Source organism: Myotis davidii, unplaced genomic scaffold (genome assembly GCF_000327345.1).
Source record: "Myotis davidii unplaced genomic scaffold, ASM32734v1 scaffold738, whole genome shotgun sequence".
Lineage (NCBI taxonomy): Eukaryota > Metazoa > Chordata > Mammalia > Chiroptera > Vespertilionidae > Myotis > Myotis davidii.
In genome coordinates this window covers 257345-275363 of record NW_006289824.1, presented here as the reverse complement: position 1 = coordinate 275363, position 18019 = coordinate 257345, and the positions used below count along the sequence as shown (strand labels likewise).

The 18019-nt window shown below is 35.1% G+C and overlaps 1 protein-coding gene across 1 annotated transcript in view; it reads right to left on the bottom strand.

The window, feature by feature from the left end:
* Positions 1–18019, bottom strand: part of CBLB (Cbl proto-oncogene B, E3 ubiquitin protein ligase) — a 226773-nt gene that overhangs the window by 119294 nt on the left and 89460 nt on the right. Inside the window, exon 3 of the mRNA XM_006762650.2 lies at positions 7280–7426. Within this exon, the coding sequence (XP_006762713.1) occupies positions 7280–7426 (147 nt within the window). The remainder of the gene's footprint in view (positions 1–7279; positions 7427–18019) is intronic.

Here is an 18019-nt window from a genome sequence, read left to right as displayed (position 1 = left end):
CCATGGAAATGGAGCAGACTGACAATTCTCTGGGGGAAAGGAGTGTGGGGGGATGCCGAAAGAGATGGGACAAAGATCTTATATTCATGTATGCAGTACCTATGGGTGTGGACAGTGGGGTGGCAAGGGTCTGGGGTACAGCGGGCACCAGGTGGAGGGGAGCAATGGGGGGAAAAAAGAGGAACACCTGTAAAAATCTGAACAATAAAGATTTATTTAAAAAAAAAAGAAAAAAAAATACTGTGAGAATCACTCCATAGTATCTAAAGATATTAAAATTCCTTTTGATGGCTGCAAAAAAAAAATGTCCTTGGGTGAGGATTAACAACAATAACAAAAATTAGTATTTCTTACAGATTTTGCACTATTATAAAACTGCGCTACTCCACATTTTCCCACTCCCCTTATCTATAACCAATATAAGTTTTTCCACACAACTTATACTTTTCTTCTCCAAAATATAAATGTACAAGGTAACAATCATGTCTAAGACAATGGACATGTTTGTCTTTTCTACCTAGTCATGCTACTGTGGTTTAGCCTTTGCCCTAGAACTTGGTCCCACATTGAATAGCATATGGCTCAATAAACCCTTTCTTTTTTAAAAAGCTTTCAGCTGTGAAAGTCGTTATTTTTTTAATTTAATAAGAGACTGACAGGCAGGCAGATATTCTCAAAAAGTTCTTAGTAATAAGTGATTCGATTGGAATGGGTTTAGAAACCACTGCTCAAATTCATTATCCATATTCAGCAATAGTGACCCACTTAAAACCAATCAATGGTCCCCATTTTTCTCAGGCCTCCAAAGAAAGTTTAAAAAAATGCAACTTTGCATATGGAAAAGGTAGTCCAACAGGGCAGAAATGGACAAGTCTTTCAGAGCAAAGTCCAAGAGAGAGAATAATAATTACTTTAGTCCTAGAGGCAGACAATTCTTATAGTGATTTCCATGTTCACCAAGAAATGTTCTGGATATGATATGGCTCCACATATAATTTATCTACAGTGATACAAGTACCCTCATCTGCTTAAGAGTGGCATTAATCGTGGTAAATTAAAAAAACAAAACAAAAAACATTACTCTGGTTACAGAGTTACAGATCAGCTTGTGAGCTTAGCTAAACTGTGTCCATTCTCTAAACATATGCTTCATTCTAATAAAATGAGATTTTAAAAATGAGAACCAGAACCTAAATCTTGGTGATTTAGTGAGGTAAATGTCATTTATTGCAGGGCTCAACTAGAGAGAGAAGGAAAAAAGGAGGGGAAGAGGGGAAAATGAATGGCAATTATATAACCTTGAAGTTACGTTGCATCTTTCTCTACAGCAGACACCAGAACAATTCAGTCCCAAAGATCGCATTCTCTACTGAATAGACTGCTAGACTCTTCATTAACATTTGTGCAACCCACACACAATACCAGCTCCTCCACGGGCCTGAGCATTCTTGACCAGTCTAGTAAATAATTCCTCAGGAACTCTCCTAATGGGTCAAAGTGATTTTAAGTATCTATCATTTTTAATATACTGTCCTCCTAAAATTAAATACATACTTCTTAAAAGACAGAAAATTATAATTTGGCATTTTATTTTCTTTTTATATCTAAGATCTATGTTAGGATGAGTTGAACAAAACAGACTTATAATTTTATTTTCCTCATTGACATAAAGATACCTTGATTTTTTTAAAAAAAAACAGGTAATAATATTTGACTAAATAGAAATATTGAAATGCACTCCTCGAGTTCTATTTTAGTTTTTTTTTTTCCCTTGCTCTCTAGAGCTCTTGCTGCAGTTTCCTTGTAAAAGTCCTTAATTTCTATCGTGCAACCCCTCCTTTAATTAAATATGACTAAGTTGCCTCGTGTTTGACTAGAGGGAAAACTGATCATTAATATGCTAGAAAAACAAGCATCTCACTCATTGGAAAGGTAAAGCAACCATTGTCCTTTGTCTCTTGTTAAAAGTGAAAATACAGGAAACCAAAGGAGGTCCATACCACTTCCCCAGGAAATCAAAGGTAGCGGCAATGAAGTGAGCTTTAAATAGATCTCCGCCCATGGTAAACAGGACAGTTCCTTACATTCTACCCTACTTTTATACAGGGATACATACAATTTTATTTATTTTTTAAAATTTATATTTTTTATTGATTTCAGAACAAAAGGGAGAGGAAGAGAGACATAGAAACGTCAATGATGAGAGAGAATCATCAATCAGCTGTCTCTTGCACGCCCCATACTGGGGATTGAGCCCACAACCAGGGCATGTGTCCTTAACTCATTTCAATTAAATGAACAACAGTTTCTGAAAATCTAAACATAAGACACTGTGTTGAGCTACTTCAGGAAATTCAAAGATTAATAAATAAGCCTGATTTCATGGAGCTTATAGTCTAACAAGAAGATAACTATACAAATAATCTTAATGAAGCAACAAAAATAATGTCAGGGGCTAAGCAAGAGCTTAGAAGAGTTTAAAAAAGATATCTAGTAACAACAATAAGGAGAGAACCATAGTGAGGTGAACATTGAAAGATTAGTAATAACTCTGTTGACAAAGATTATAAAAATTTTCACTAAGAAAGAGCAATAAGAGTAAGGACACAGAAACCTACAATTGCTGATGTGTCAGGAAAGAGCCAAATTATCCACTTCACTCAAGAACAGGCGGACATAGGTAAAGGAAGAGAGAACTTAAATGCTGGGAAAATATGCCAGGAACTCAACTATCACTGATAAGTATACTACAATACCAAAAGGACTAATTCAATAACCATTTAAAGAATGATTCAACATTATATTAAAAATAGGGTTAGCTTGTATGAAAGCAATAAATACAGAGTTCAACATATAACTCTAATAAATTTTTTCACTAATTTTTGAATAAAAAAATCAATAAACACGTCATAATGAAGTGGAAAGACCCATATAATAAACATTCAATAATATAAATGTATTTAAAACATAATAGGAACACAAAGCATGGAGTAATTAAAGTTGAATGCATAACAGGATGTACATTATTGAGAACAACCACAATAGGGGGATTTCTAAGCTAGATTTGAAGAAGGGTGTCAAAATCTAGGATGGTAAAAAAGAGGGAAAGCGGCATTCAGGGAGTAGAACTCTGGGAACTGATGATAAAAACAACAATTTGTAGAGAATAAGTCACTGAAAATATTGATCAGAAATATATATCACCCATCCACCTACCCATTCAATTATTTATACAGTCTGATAACATTTATTAGTGCCTACACATACCAGGATATGTGCCAGGCTCTGAGAAAAGAAAGATGAGTAAGGCATCGTTCCTGCCTTCAAGGAACCCTCCTACTCTACAGGGAAATGCAAACATCTCAGAAGTCCTCTGTGGTCTAGTATGACAGATGTGAGCACAGGTATCTGGAAGCACAGAGCAAGGGTGTCCACCTTAGATTAGCATAGTCAAGGAAAGCTTTCAAAGTGGCAACACTGGGTAGATCATGGGAAACTGGTTTCCCACCCAGTAAATGCAAAAAAGAGAAACAAACACAATCAGGTGGGGGGATAGGAGAGTTGGGGTAGGAGGGAGAAGACGCACATTATGAAATAAGTGTAGAGTGATGGATAGTTTATTTCTTTGAGGATGAGCTGGGTACAAAAAGATGAAGCTGGAAAGAATAGTTCCTAAAGTTTGTCATGTTAATGGGATTTTAGACTTTAACCCAGAATCAATAAGGATTTATAGAAGTACTTCAGGAAAACAAAATAGAATGATTAGTTCTACTCTTTAGAAAGGTCACTGGTCTCACTAAGAAAAACAACTGGATAGGTTGTTACAGAAAACAGGAAGACCCACCACAAAGTCAGAAAAGAATCTGAATTTGAAATTGAAGAACAGAACTTGAAGCAAAGATGGGAAAGAGAGGACATATAAGAATATTCAGGAGTTAGAATCCAAGGTTCTTGTTGAATTATAATTTGGTTAGAAATGCATGTTTGAATCTCCACAATGTCAAAAGTACTTAGTAGGAGTAGCCCAGTAACTGCTATCTGACCTGCTTAGAAAAATGATGTCACCAGAGTCTAATATATTAATGTGTCTTTCCTTTAAAAGCTAGTAACACATTTCTTGAAACTTAAAGCTAAAGTTTCTAGATTACAAATTATTAATCTACAGCACAAAGATTCAGTTTTGTATTGGCCTCATTTTGCAGAATTTACTAGACACATCATCATCATCATATATAATAAAAGGGTAATATGCAAATCGACCGAATGGTGGAACAACCGGTCGCTATGACACGCACTGACCACCAGGGGGCAGACGCACAATGCAGGAGCTTCCTCTTGCTGGATAGTGTGCTCCCACAGGGGAAGTGCTGGTCAGCCAGAAGTCCTAATCCGGGCTCATGGCTGGCGAGCACAGTGGCAGGAGCCTCTCCCGCCTCCTCAGCAGCACTAAGGATATCCCCCAAGGGCTCTCGTACTGCAAGAGGGTGTAGGTCTGGCTGAGGGACCCCCTTGAATGCACGAATGTCATGCACCAGGCCTCTAGTTTATTCAATAATGTCACTTCTCTTTTCCTACATATTTCTACCATCTCCTGATCAATGACTAAGTAAGCAAAAGCAGAACTCGACTATGAAAACATTCAATCCATTTGCATAAGGGTCTAACAAATACAGAACTTCCCAACCAGTTTACCCTGACACAACATGTTCTACTGATCCCCTCAGGACCTCAAGCAGGCAGGTCTCTGCACAGCTGAGCTTGGGTCCTGAGCAGAGAGATGGGCCCTGCCATGACTTCAAAAAGGTTGAGAAGCAGAGAAAGTAAGCATTAGGCATGACACCTAAAGATTTTATGTCTGCTGCCTGTTTTTATAAGGCCTAAATCCTAAAATTGCCTGTAGAAGTTTTACAATGTCCTTTGAAAAATAGTTTTTTCCCAATTTTAAGTCAATCTTAATTTGTTCTTACTGATAGTTCTTTTGGGGGTAAAAAGTCGCAATAATCCTTAAGCTAAAAGCTGCTTTATAAAAATCATAATCTGTTTGGCTGGTTTTTGGAACTAACCCCTCAATGGTTCAGTCTGGGGCAAAAACGCTGCTTTATTCAAAGGTGCTAGTTAGGGCAATTAAAAGAATTCTCACGTGACCTCGGTGGAAAGCTGGATAAATGATAAATGACAGGAATGCTTCCATGCAAGAACTAAGTTATGTGAAATGCAAACTAGTATCAGAGCATAAGGAAGATAAACGAATTCAACCTTTTGAAAGGCTATATCATTCATTCATTTGTTCACTCGCGTTCAATAAAATATTGTGGAACGACAAGCTGAAAACCCACAGAGAATATAAAGACGGTTTCTCCAATGATCTTTAAAAGAATCATTAATTTTGATGACTACAGAACTATATCAGAATTCCAGAAGGAGTTTTAACTTTGGCTCTCATCCCAAAAGTAAAAATGTTAAAGAAAAACTAAGCAGCTTCTTAAATAAGTGAAGACAGGAGATGTAAGTGCAAGGATTTGGGAGGTAGAGAGAGTATTTAATCGGTATTTCAAGAAATCCCATTTAATTTAGTAGCACTTTCACTCATGTAGCAGTTGAACAGAAACTTCAGCTCCCTGATGTCTATGGCTATAAATAAAGGAAAATAAAGATGTCTCAAATGCATAATGCTCTGTGGCTTAAGGTGCCAACAAAACAAACTCCTCTCTTGAAAAATGTGTGATCAATCTTTCCAGTTTTTACTGACCTTTTGACAAGTAATTTCATGACTCACTAAATTTTTCAGTTTTCAAAAAGAAATACCACAATTTGTCCTATAGATTTTCTTAAAATGTTAAGATGAGAATTATTTTGAAGGTAACCAAACAATTTGCATTAGGCTCAGTGTTGACATTTGAACTGCAACTTCCAGAAATCTTCTCTTTTTCTCAGAACTCCTCAACACCTTTCTCCTTTCTACTATTCACAAATATGTAATTAATACATTCTTGGCTGTTATTCTTATTTCTTTTTTAATTCCTCATTTGTGACTGGATATCAGAGCACTGCAAATAGCTAGATTTCTGGACTACAGAATGTCCCTAGTAATGACAATAGTGGCATTTCCTTCTTTAGTGCCAAAAATAATGCAAAATATATTGTATTTAAGAAGTGGGAAAAAGACTTTCACAATCTCAAAGCCCAAAAATTATGTATGTAATAAAATGTGCTTTGCTTTTGTAAGTATATTCTAATCATGGTGGTAACTATAGATAAACATAGCACTTCCTAAAGAAAAAAACAAGGACAATATTACAGTTAATTCACCACCATCAGAGAACTAAGACTACCAAAAGCATATACCAACATTTTATATGTCTCATTTCGCAGTTAGTGTATAAACATAGGCCTTTAACTACAGGATGAAAACAATAATCCATGTGTAAGCAATCTCTTCCTCCTGAATACTCAGCTGGGGTTCTGCCTACATTCAAGGACATTTTGATGTGCACTCTCATCAAAGGGACCTTCCAAAGGTTACAGAAGAAAACATTTGCCTCCTGATGTTCAGGTATTGATCAACCTACTGGGAATTCCCAACAAATTCTTTTTAAATTTTGTAAGTTTTAAGTTATGCTGGCTTCAAACATCTAACTCCTATTATTTACCACACTCACCTGAGTCTGAGCAGGAAGTACCTAAAGGAAAACATCTTTATCTTACTTATATTCCTTGTTTACTACACATATGTCCTTTCTGTGCAATGATACAAAGAAAGCTTGAATCAAGGTTCTAAGGCCTCCTCCCACCTGGATTTCAGGCCTTAACCAAGCTTAACCACCACCTCCTTTAAGAAGCAGCCCCTGACTCCTGAAATTCTGAAGCACCTCTCCCCGCTAAACTGTCAGAACAACTAATACACCATCTTCATAATTATCTTTTTTGTCTCTTATTTTGTGCATATGTCCTGTGTGTTTACTAAATTATAAAAAGTTATGAGCATCTCATGTACAGAAACTGTTTTACATACGCCTACTTCTTAGAGCAAACTAACTCAATGAATGATCATGAAATAAATGCTGTATGACTGATATTTACTTGGTAATAAAATAAAACTATTCAGTTATTGAGGTATACTTGTGGTCACTGAACAGAAAAATAAGCAATCAAAACACTTATCAAAAACACTCAAGTAAATTTTCAAACTACTAACTAAAATCTATACCATATGGAAATGGAGGAAGGACTAAGTCATTCTTCAAAGATGGAGCCAAACTAGAAAATGATTTTTACTTACTTGTCTCCAAAAAACTTTCTCCAGAATTCAGCAGCATCTGCTTTCGTGATACGAAAATTATCTCCTTGGAATTGCCCATTGGGAAAGATTGCTTTGATTTCTGCCAGCATGTGACTGAAGATAAGGGACAGTTTTGTGAGATTTCGCCTGTAGACACAAGGGGGTAAAAAAAAAAGAAAAATAAATAAATATATATGTTTAAATAGTACCATATATTATGAAAAATAAAATTACATACAGTATCCACCTAGGTGTTGGTGGTTGATCATGAAACTCTATTTAATAATGACCTTAAAAAATAATGAGCATAAAAAGTTGTACATTTCAATTCCTAACAGGCTTTTCACTTACTAATCCATATAGTCATTTAACATAAACAAGAACAAAATAAATTACATGAATTTAATGGAAGAGAGGGACACTGAAAAAAGTAATGAAATATTAATGCTAAATACAGACTGGCTATTTCAACATGGGGGAATAAGGAAAGACATGTCATTAGAGGAGAATCTAGAAAGATAAGCATTTGTTTGACAGATTTGGGACTTGGAATGGAGAAAACAGGAGAGTAGGAACAACATGTACAAAAGCACAGAGATGTGGAATAAAACTGTTTATAAAATACCTAAGTTTAGCATGGCTAGAGAAGAACAGAAGATGAGTGGAGGAAATGGCTTAAGACAGGATGAGAATATTTGGTTGGAACATGACACAGAGGCATCTGAAATAATGAAAAAGTTTTTTGTCAAATACACTTTCCACTCCTATGAAAAATTAAGAGTTTTTGATGATGGGTTCCAAATATGTGCATATTTTAGATGCTCCATGAGCAATTCTCATGTACTCCCCTTGTTAAGAGCTCCTGTTATAAAAAAATGGGGTGCTTGCCCTGGACAGTTTGCTCAATGGACAGAGTATAGGCCTGCGGACTAAAGGGTCTCAGGTTCAATTCCAGGCAAGGGCACAAACTTTGGTTTCAGGCTTCTCCCTGGCCCGGGCCCTGGTTGGGGCTCATGCAGACAGTAACTAATCGATGTCTTTCTCTCACATTGATATTTCTGTCTTTCTCTCTCTTCCACTCTCACTAAAAATCAATGGAAAAATATCCTTGGGAGAGGATTAAAAAATGCACACAAGAAATGGGGAGCCAAAATGAATTAAAATGGTTTGGAATCAAGGGAAATGGAGATACTGTCTCTCTTCTAATGTCCAGGTTAAGTTCTGGAGATTTTGACATGATTTAAGACATAATATAAAGTATGACTCATATTTCAAAATAACAGTATCATCTGCACTCCTTCCTACCATTTCATAAGCTTAAACCTTAATAATATTAATCATTTTTTAATTCTCAGCCAAGGATATGTGTGTTGTTGTTTTTTTTAATTGATTTTAGGGGGGGGGAGAGAGAGAGAGAGAGAGAGAGAGACATCCATCGGTTGCCTCTGGTATGCACCCAGAGATCAAACCCACAACCTGGGTGTGTGCTTTGACTGGGAGTCAAATCTGCAACCTTATGGTGCACAGGACAACAATCCAGCCAGCCAGAGTGTATGTAAATCATAATTTTTGAAGTGACCTTGTTTCTTTATATTCCTGTTTATGCATTCAATAGATAAATATACAACATTTCCATTTTGAAGCTTCAGCTGCATTTGAGTGCCTGTTGAGGGGTCTGAAGGGAAGGAGTTGGGGGTACAATAATTATTTCAGGACTAAAAGTAAATACAGAGGAAAATTAACAGAGAAAGCTATCAAATCTGGAATGTATATAAAATCCTACAATCTTTCAACAAAACCTTGACACTGAAAGTTTTGGTTCTTTTTTCTCTTTTTTACTTATGTGTCTGTATTTAATGACTCTCAAATAACAAGCAAAAATAAACATGTTAGGTACCAACGAGATCATATAATATACACCTGTCAATAAAGTCAATGGGTATGACTCTTTCTAAATAGTTTATTACAAAAAAAAATGTAACTTTTTATGTGATATGAATACAGAATAAATGACAGTACTTGTGATAAAAAGTGGAAAAAGAATGAAAAGCAAGCAATCAAGTATAAAGTAATCTACATATCAATAAATTCATCTCTACTAGAAAAACCAAAAAGTCCCAATTTTCATAACCTTTATTAGCTATGAGAAAATTCATGGAAAAGAAGGGTCAGGACTTAGACTTTATTTTACTGCTTGACTAGCAACAATAAACAATCTGCAAAATCATTATCATTATGCATAATGTTTCATCATTTGCTTAGATTCAGCCACATTTCCGTACAACTCTAATTCAAATGTGAAACTTCTTCAATTAGTTGAATCTTTGATCTTCTCATTTATGTCAACACACCCTCATTTAGATGATTGTAGATATAAGAAATTCAGTCTTAGAAAATGAAAAGTAAACTGCTGAACTATATCAAAGGAAAGCATTGTGGCCAACACAAACTGCAACTGACTTTTGAAATCTGAGGTTAGGGAAAAGTATAAAGTCACTTTAGAAAATCTGCACCAAATTTATTTCTATAATTAGGCAAAGGGTTAATTTTCTACTGAAACTCCAACTGATACATACAGGAGAAAAAAGAAAAATGAAGATGGCTATAATTAGGGCAAACCAACTGTTTCATATTTTCTGAATTGGTTGTTCTCCATCCCCTTGTTTCTTTGTTCTTTAATCATATCCAAATGTTTTCCATTTATATTTGTTAAGATCTAAAGTCTGAAGCAGAATGCCAATGATTACCCATTTTGGATATTTAACCCACTGGCTATGTAGACACTAAACTTTAAAACAGAAATAGTAACATTGTCTCTTTATAATTTACAGCCCTGAAGCTCTAGTAATCACTAGTATCTATATATCTAACCACTGTTTAATTATAAAACGTGTGTAGTTTACTTTTCTTGTTCTGGCAAATGAGTTATCAAATCTTTATTTGACTTTTTGCATTCTAAGGCAATGAAAGTGACTTTTGCCTTAGTCTTTAAAAACAACTTAAATTCAAGTTGTTAAACATACTGTATATTAATGCAAGAATTTCATGTTACCTTATTTTCCACATATAACAGACTATATTTATTTTATTTATTTTTTAAATCTTTATTGTTGAAAGTATTACATATGTCCCCTTGCCCACCCATTGACCCCTTCTAACCCACACCAACATCAGTTTATTTTGTTCATTATATTCCACACATGAGTGAGATCATGAGATACTTGTGTTTCTCTGCCTCACTTATTTCGTTTAGCTGCTAAACTTTATCATAATACTCTCCAGGTCCCTCCATGCTAATTTTTAAATGCACATACATACCATAAATGTGTAAGTGATTATTTTGGAAATCCATTGTTGAAAAGACTGATTTACAGAGCTTGCAATCAACATCAAGATATGAAAAAAAAAAAAAGACACACACAGATAATTCTACTATCTGATGTCATATAAATTTATTACCAGGGCAAATAGGTTTTGTTTTTCATATAATTGTGTGGGTTTCTTTTTTGTTTGTTTACTATATTTTCTAGACATTATGTGTTTTAATTTCCTAGCCTTCTCTGAACACTGAAAGAGCTTTAAAAAAATAACTTCCTGAATAACTTCCTAATTCAAAAGTAAATGCCAAGAATATAATCATCTCTAACCATGATTACAGTGGAAAGAGGGCAACAACTATACATCTTCTTTGTAGCTGAAATGTTTTTTCCTATTATAAAACTTACCCATATTTGTCCAATTCTCCCTAAGCTCATTTGATTACATCTCATCATAAGACCAACAATAATGGCTGCTTAATAAAGATTTGATGCTTACTAATTAAGAATGTTTCCATCACTAAAACTCCCTACCCCAAAACAATGAAAATATAAAATTATGTCTACAAAGACCCAATAATCTTATAATTATAAATGTAATTAATTTTACAAGAAATTTTGCAATACTCGTTCACTTTTAGTGTAAGAGCTACTTTATTTTGACTAATTACTAACACATTTCCCATTAACCATCACAAGTCCTTTTTTAAAATTTTGTTTTGTGTGAGATTTTGTTATTAAGAAATAATTATGAAATAAAAGTATTTTGATATATCAGGTATTCCAAAGTAGCTTCTGGATTTCAATACTGGGTAAATCAGTAAAGATGTTAATATTAGAGGAGCCATGAAGAAAGGTAAGGGAGGAAAAGAGAAGAAAACAGAGATGGGGAAGAGAAGAAGGAAAGCTAGCTACATTAATATATATATACACACACACACAATGTATAAGCAATGTCAAGAATATCATCTAAGGAGCAAAGTACCTCTTTTATCCTACACTCAATCACTTAACACTGTATTTCTTTAAAATGGTATAAATCAATTTCTCCAAAAGTCAAGTTATTACTGCACAGAATGCAAGACTGAGCCAGAGTGAATTAACACAATTGAAATGATGATGCTGCACTATTCATGAATAAGCACTGAAGCTTATGGTGGCTACAGCCAACATCATTCGGAGACTCGGGGTGCACAGGTTTTGATGAAGAATGATACAATCCCACCATTAATAAAGGTATAACATATTGTGGAGCAAAAAGGCATGAGTAGATGATTATTATACAACTAGAGGCCCGGTGAATGAAATTCTGCATGGGGGGGGGGTCCCCTCAGCCCAGCCTGCACCCTCTCCAATCCGGGACCCCTGGGGGGTGTCCTAAACTGGCAGTCTGACATCCCTCTCACAATCCGGGACTGCTGGCTCCTAACTGCTCATCTGCCTGCCTGCCTGACTGCCCCTAACTGAGCCCCTTGCCGTTTGGTCATCCCTCATTAACCCCCTTGCTGGCCTTGTCGTCCCACACAGCCTGCTGTTCAGTTGTCCATCCGGTTATTTTGGCCACTGGCTTTTTGTATATTAGGATATGGTGGGGGCAATACAACCATCTCGATGTAATAAATTAAATCTTAAAAATACAAAATAAATCAAGATTTAATTAGCAGCCTCCACCAAAATATGGGGGAGGGGGCAGAAAAAGAACGTAATCTAATTAGATTGCATGTAAATTTTGCATTTTCTTTTTTTTTGAAAAAAAACTGTGTCATAAATCAAAGAAAAATGAAAAGCTTTACATGCTTAATTAGTGAAACAGTTTAAATGACACTTTATGTTAGTGAGGTCCAGAGTTTATGAGAATGTACTGCTTTGGGGAAAAAAAAGGAGAGGACCATTTTTTAATTAAAAACTATTAATAATTCAATTCTCACATTTAAAAGCTAAAGCATGCTCTTTCTAATCTTTATAAGGTAAAACAAAATCAACATACAAAATGAGGCAAGACATAAAAATATAAACAGTGGCACTTAAAATAAGACTCACATCTAGTTAAAGAGCAATTTCCATTCACAGAATTTCTGATGTAGCGGCCTCCAGGATAGGTAAATAGAGTTACTTCAAACAGTTATTTTTATCTTGTGAATATTATAGTTCCTAAGAATTTGAGCAGACTCTTAGGAATAGACTATGATTAAGATGGATCCTGAGAGTTTTAAATAAAAGTGGATCTTACCCATTCCTTTGCTCAGATGCTTTTAAGTTTTCAGTACTTCGAAGGGGAGAATGAAGCACATTTTAAAAGTCCAAATGTCAATGAAGACTGAGAATCTCCCCAAGTTATCAGACAAGTCAGGAGTGTGCCCAGGAAAGATCTACCCCAAGACTCAGGCAGAGGGCAATTTTCAATCTGCTCCATGCCACTTCATAGAAATGGAATGGCTCACTTAAAAAGGAATTTAGCAAACTATGTCATTCAAAAAACTTCACTAAAATAGGTAACCAATGAAGGATTTTTTTATTTTGTTAAAGAAAACATAATAATACACCACTAACATGGCTAGGGAGACAAAGCCCCGGAAGTGTGGCTGGGAAAGATGAGCTGGGAGCTCCCTATAGTATACTCTTGAACAAGAGCAAGAGGGTACCCCTCAAAATAAGGATGCTGCCCCTAGGGTAAATACATTTGCTTTCTATAATAAATAATTTTAAATAGACAACTTACAAATGCCTTATTTAAACATAACTCAACCAGGAAATATACCCATGATGTTCAATTGTAATACCCTATGACACATTCCAGGAGATAGTCAAAAGATAATTATGCTTAATTTACCAACTATCCTATATTAAAGAGTTTGGTTCAGAAGTTTGATAGTATTGAGTTCACTCCCTTCTTCTCCTGGTAGTCCTGAATAAGTTACATAACCTCTGTCTGAATCTGTTTCCTCATCTCTAAAAATTTTCAATTAAATTTATTTCTTTGTTGTGAGAAATAAGACATGTAGGCAAAGCCTACCACATTTACTTTTTAAAACTCTTAAAAAATCAGTTACTTACTATAATTATTAATTACCTACCCCTTCTATTTAAAAGTATAAATATTCGTCATAGCAGTCTTTCTTCTTTCTCCCATATAATACTGATAGCCATCTTAATAAGGCAAAATCTCCACTCTTGCCTTATGATCCAATTGCTATGTGGCCTTCGATAATTCCACAGTAAACAATGGGCAAGTATTTGATTCATCCATTTAGTCATTTATTCTGCAAATCTTGATTGCTATATAGCTTGATCTAGATACAGATGATACAATCCTACTCTTAATGAATTTAAGGGGCTGAGAAATCTCCCAGGGTATAGGTAATTGTGAAAGTAAAGCTGAGATAGAACCAGAACAAAGGTAGTAAGCCATGAGAGCACTGTGTAATTTCTGGTGTGGAGTATTTCTGACCAGAATGTGGCCCTGATATGGGAAGGGAGAATGAATGTGAATTAGGCTAGCAATTAGATATCGTTAAATGAAGCCATGTGGATTTTAAAATCTATGATTATAACAGCAGTTTACAGGAAGAAAAGGACTACGTACAGCAAACCATATCTCAATATATTCAATAAAGCTTCCCAAATATTTTTTAAATAAGTTATTTCAACTTTGTGGCAATGTCAAAGTAGGGTTAACAACATCCCTTTGATGATTTCAGCAAACAGTTTTATATGGAAAATTTATTATGAGAACCTACTACACTATAATATGATCGCTGGTACTTTCATCTGCTTTAAAAGCTTAACAATATCTACTTCAATAAAGAAAATTATTTTGTCTTGGGTATTAGAGGTCTTTTGATTAAACCAAATCTGTAACAAGTATCCCTTTGTAAAATAAATCTTAAAAATATAGACTAGTCTATTACTTGAAAGAGAAAAGAAAAAAAAACTACTTCTACATTTCTTTTCATTTAAGATAAAATACAAGTTCTGTGAACTAAGCAGAAAGTCACTGTTGCTGTGAGATTCATATAGAAGCAACCAGAAGATAGAACTCTGTTCTCTTTTTTTTTTCTATTTCTTTTGAAACATTATAAGTTCAAACTATATTTTTATAGCCGGGGGTAATTTGACAGAAGAGGAGTCTCACCAACAAACAAAACAAACTTGCCCTTGAAACAACATTATTTCAAAAACTAGATTGACTTTTTTTCTTTGCAATTCCTAATAGGCCACCATTTAATTTTGTTTCATATCTGACACTTCAGAGATGGCTTTTGTTAGTGTTTTTACTTTACAGAATATAGTTAAAAATTCTCCTAAAATAAACTAGCAGCCGGATGTATGAAATTCGTGCAAGGGGCTTGGCCCTCGCAGCTGCAGTGGCTTGCCTCGGCCCTCACAGCCCCAGTTTCATCTGGAAGGTTATCCGGAAGGACATCAGGAAGGTCATTCAGCTGTCAGGTCTAATTAGCATATTACGCTTTTATTATTATAGATATTTTCTTCAATTATTTCTACCTTCCATGGGACCAAGCTATCTTTCCTGGACTTCTCACACCACTTTTCTGTGCTCCCCTCAAGCTATATGAATGGTCTGCTTTTCCTGATCCATACCTTGGGTTAATCCACCTCTTTCTCTTCTCTGATACAAAGTTTTATGCCTCAGCCTGCTTAACTGTCATCTGCACCAGTTTTATGTCGAAGTACTCCCACGGTATTTTCTCCATACACTCCCAGAGATGTGATCTACCAGGCTCTTAAATGCCACACCACTGCTGCCACTTCACCTTACCTTCCATAGCACAAAGTTTTCTCTGAAGAGCATCACGGTTATCTTATACCCATATTGCATTTATTTTCTATCAGAGCATAAGTATTTGCTGGAGAAGAAAATGTCTTGTTTTACCTAGAACAATTTCTCACACAAAATAGCCACCTAATGTTAATTTCAAGAACTATGAAAATATTTAAAGAACTATAAATAAGAAAGGACTTCCTGACCCCAAAACAGTGCTAACAAACACATAGATAGGAAGAGTATATAAAAACAGTCCACAGAAACCACATGCAGAGTAAGGTATCAACTTGCTAAAACCTTGATGAAAAGTAATTTTAACAAAAGCTGTTTAAGTAGAGAATTAAAAATCTGGGGTTTGATCTAAATTACAAAAAAAAAAATCTTTATTATGTGAGTTCTGAGATCTTTTCTTTCCCCTTTTTGTAAATTTTCTCTGTGAGTGGCAAAATAAAGTACCAGCAAGCTAAAGGAAATTAATGATGTGCCCCTCCCCCCCCCCAGTGGTTTCCAGAAACTCAAGTAAGGTGAACAAATGTGTCATACATCCCGAGGCAGCATAACATAGTTTCCCATCACACTATCTGTTCCCTGACAGTTACTTCCTCTTTGTGGCTTTGGAAATTTTCCTTATGGATACCTTTGTCCTACTTCAACATAGCTCTCTCGGAGTGGATGAAATGAAAGACAAGTGAACCACAAGGGGAGGAACAGATGGCTCATCTCTCTGGTGCTCATGTTGTGTGTTACTAACTGAAGAAAACTAAAGTCATGAGACTTATTCCATTCCCCAGAAATTAAAATTATCTTTATTTATACGATTGGAGCAAATATAAAAATAAAAGCAAACACAATTCTGCCAAGCACTTCTCATTGATGTTTGGTATAATCTGATATGAATGCCATATCATACATAATGCAGCGTTCTCAACCGGTGGATCGCAACCCATTAGAGGGTTGAACGACCCTTTCACAGGGGTCGCCTAAGACCATCGGAAAACACGTATATAATAACATATTGTTTTTGTGATTAATCACTATGCTTTAATTATGTTCAATTTGTAACAATGAAATTGGGGGTCACCACAACATGAGGAACTGTATTAAAGGGTCACGGCATTAGGAAGGTTGAGAACCACTATTGTAATGTTTTGTGCGTGTACGCATGCACACATGCATGCATCATAAAAGTGTAAAGTGACATAACAAATAGTATGCCAGTCTTAGCCCTATAAAAAAGCTTACTATTACATTATAGTAAGTAGAAAAATATATAGAATATACCAAAAACAAGAGAAAGAAAACCATAGTAATCTTTACTACTACATTATAAAAATTTTTCTTCATTTTTTCTTTAACTTTTACTACTTTCAATAAGAAACAAAAATGTCATTAAAAGTCATTGTATTGCTTTTCTCAGCAGGCAAATCTACAATATGATTTTTAGGACACTGAATAGATTTCCAGACACCACTCCCCACAACCCTCTAACAGGCCCCACTGATACCACGTTGCCTTTGCTTTCAAGTTGAAAAGGCATCTCTGATGCAGTCTCCCAACCCACTTACTTGACCACTAATCCCCAATGTTCTAAAAAGTATTAGCCCTTCCCCCACAGTACATTCACCAATGGTGCACTAATATTTTTCCAAATCCTTCCCTAAAAGAAGGACTCAATCATAATTTCACATTTTTAGAATATAAAGCAGGGAATACAAAGGTAAAAAAGTCTAAGAACTTCTCCAATAAAATGAGGAGTCTAATTCTAATTAAAGACTGTATCTCCTATAAAATATGACTCCAGTTGAATTATTTTAGAAAATCCTTGATAGTTATATAGATAAATTAGCATATCACATGTATTCCTTATCAGAGAATGGCATAAAATAAATTTATAGTCACACATGACCTGAGGATTCAATTACCCACATTTCTTCTTCAGCTTACCAGATATATGATATGTATGTATGATAATGGTTCAAAGGAAAAGAGTAATTTAGATGTCTACAGTTCCACAGAGGAATGCTATTTTTTAACAGTAAGACCATATTAGGATTTTTTTTCCTTCAAAATGAAAAAACAAAAAGGTAAAGCAATCATAGAAAATCATGGTTGTAATAATTTACCAGTTTTACAGTAAAATTTCCTTGGACAACTATAAAATTCTTAAACTTTATGAATATAGCAACAATAACAAATATTTCTTTTTAAAAAAATCTTTATTGTTGAAAGTATTACATATGTCCCTTTTTTCCTCATTGACTCCTTCTAGTCTGCCTCCACCACCTGTCCCAGGCCTTCACCATACTATTGTCTGTGTACATGGATTATGCATATATGCATATATGTTTTTTGGTTGCTCTCTTTCTATCCACCCACCCCCTCCTTCCCGCTGAGATTAGACAGTCTATTCCATGCTTCTATGTCTCTGGATTTATTAACAACAAATATATCTTTTAAAAATAGGCCTAAGATTTTCTTAACTGGCAAAAGTTAAACTGGATGTAACTTATTCTGTATCTGAGTGGTAGTTATAAGATCTTCTAGAAAACTGTTTCCCACATTTCCAACTATAAGCCTCATCAAGGAAATTCTGGAATATAGTGCAAGAAAACATGGCAATAGTAGCATGGGGTTCTAGAC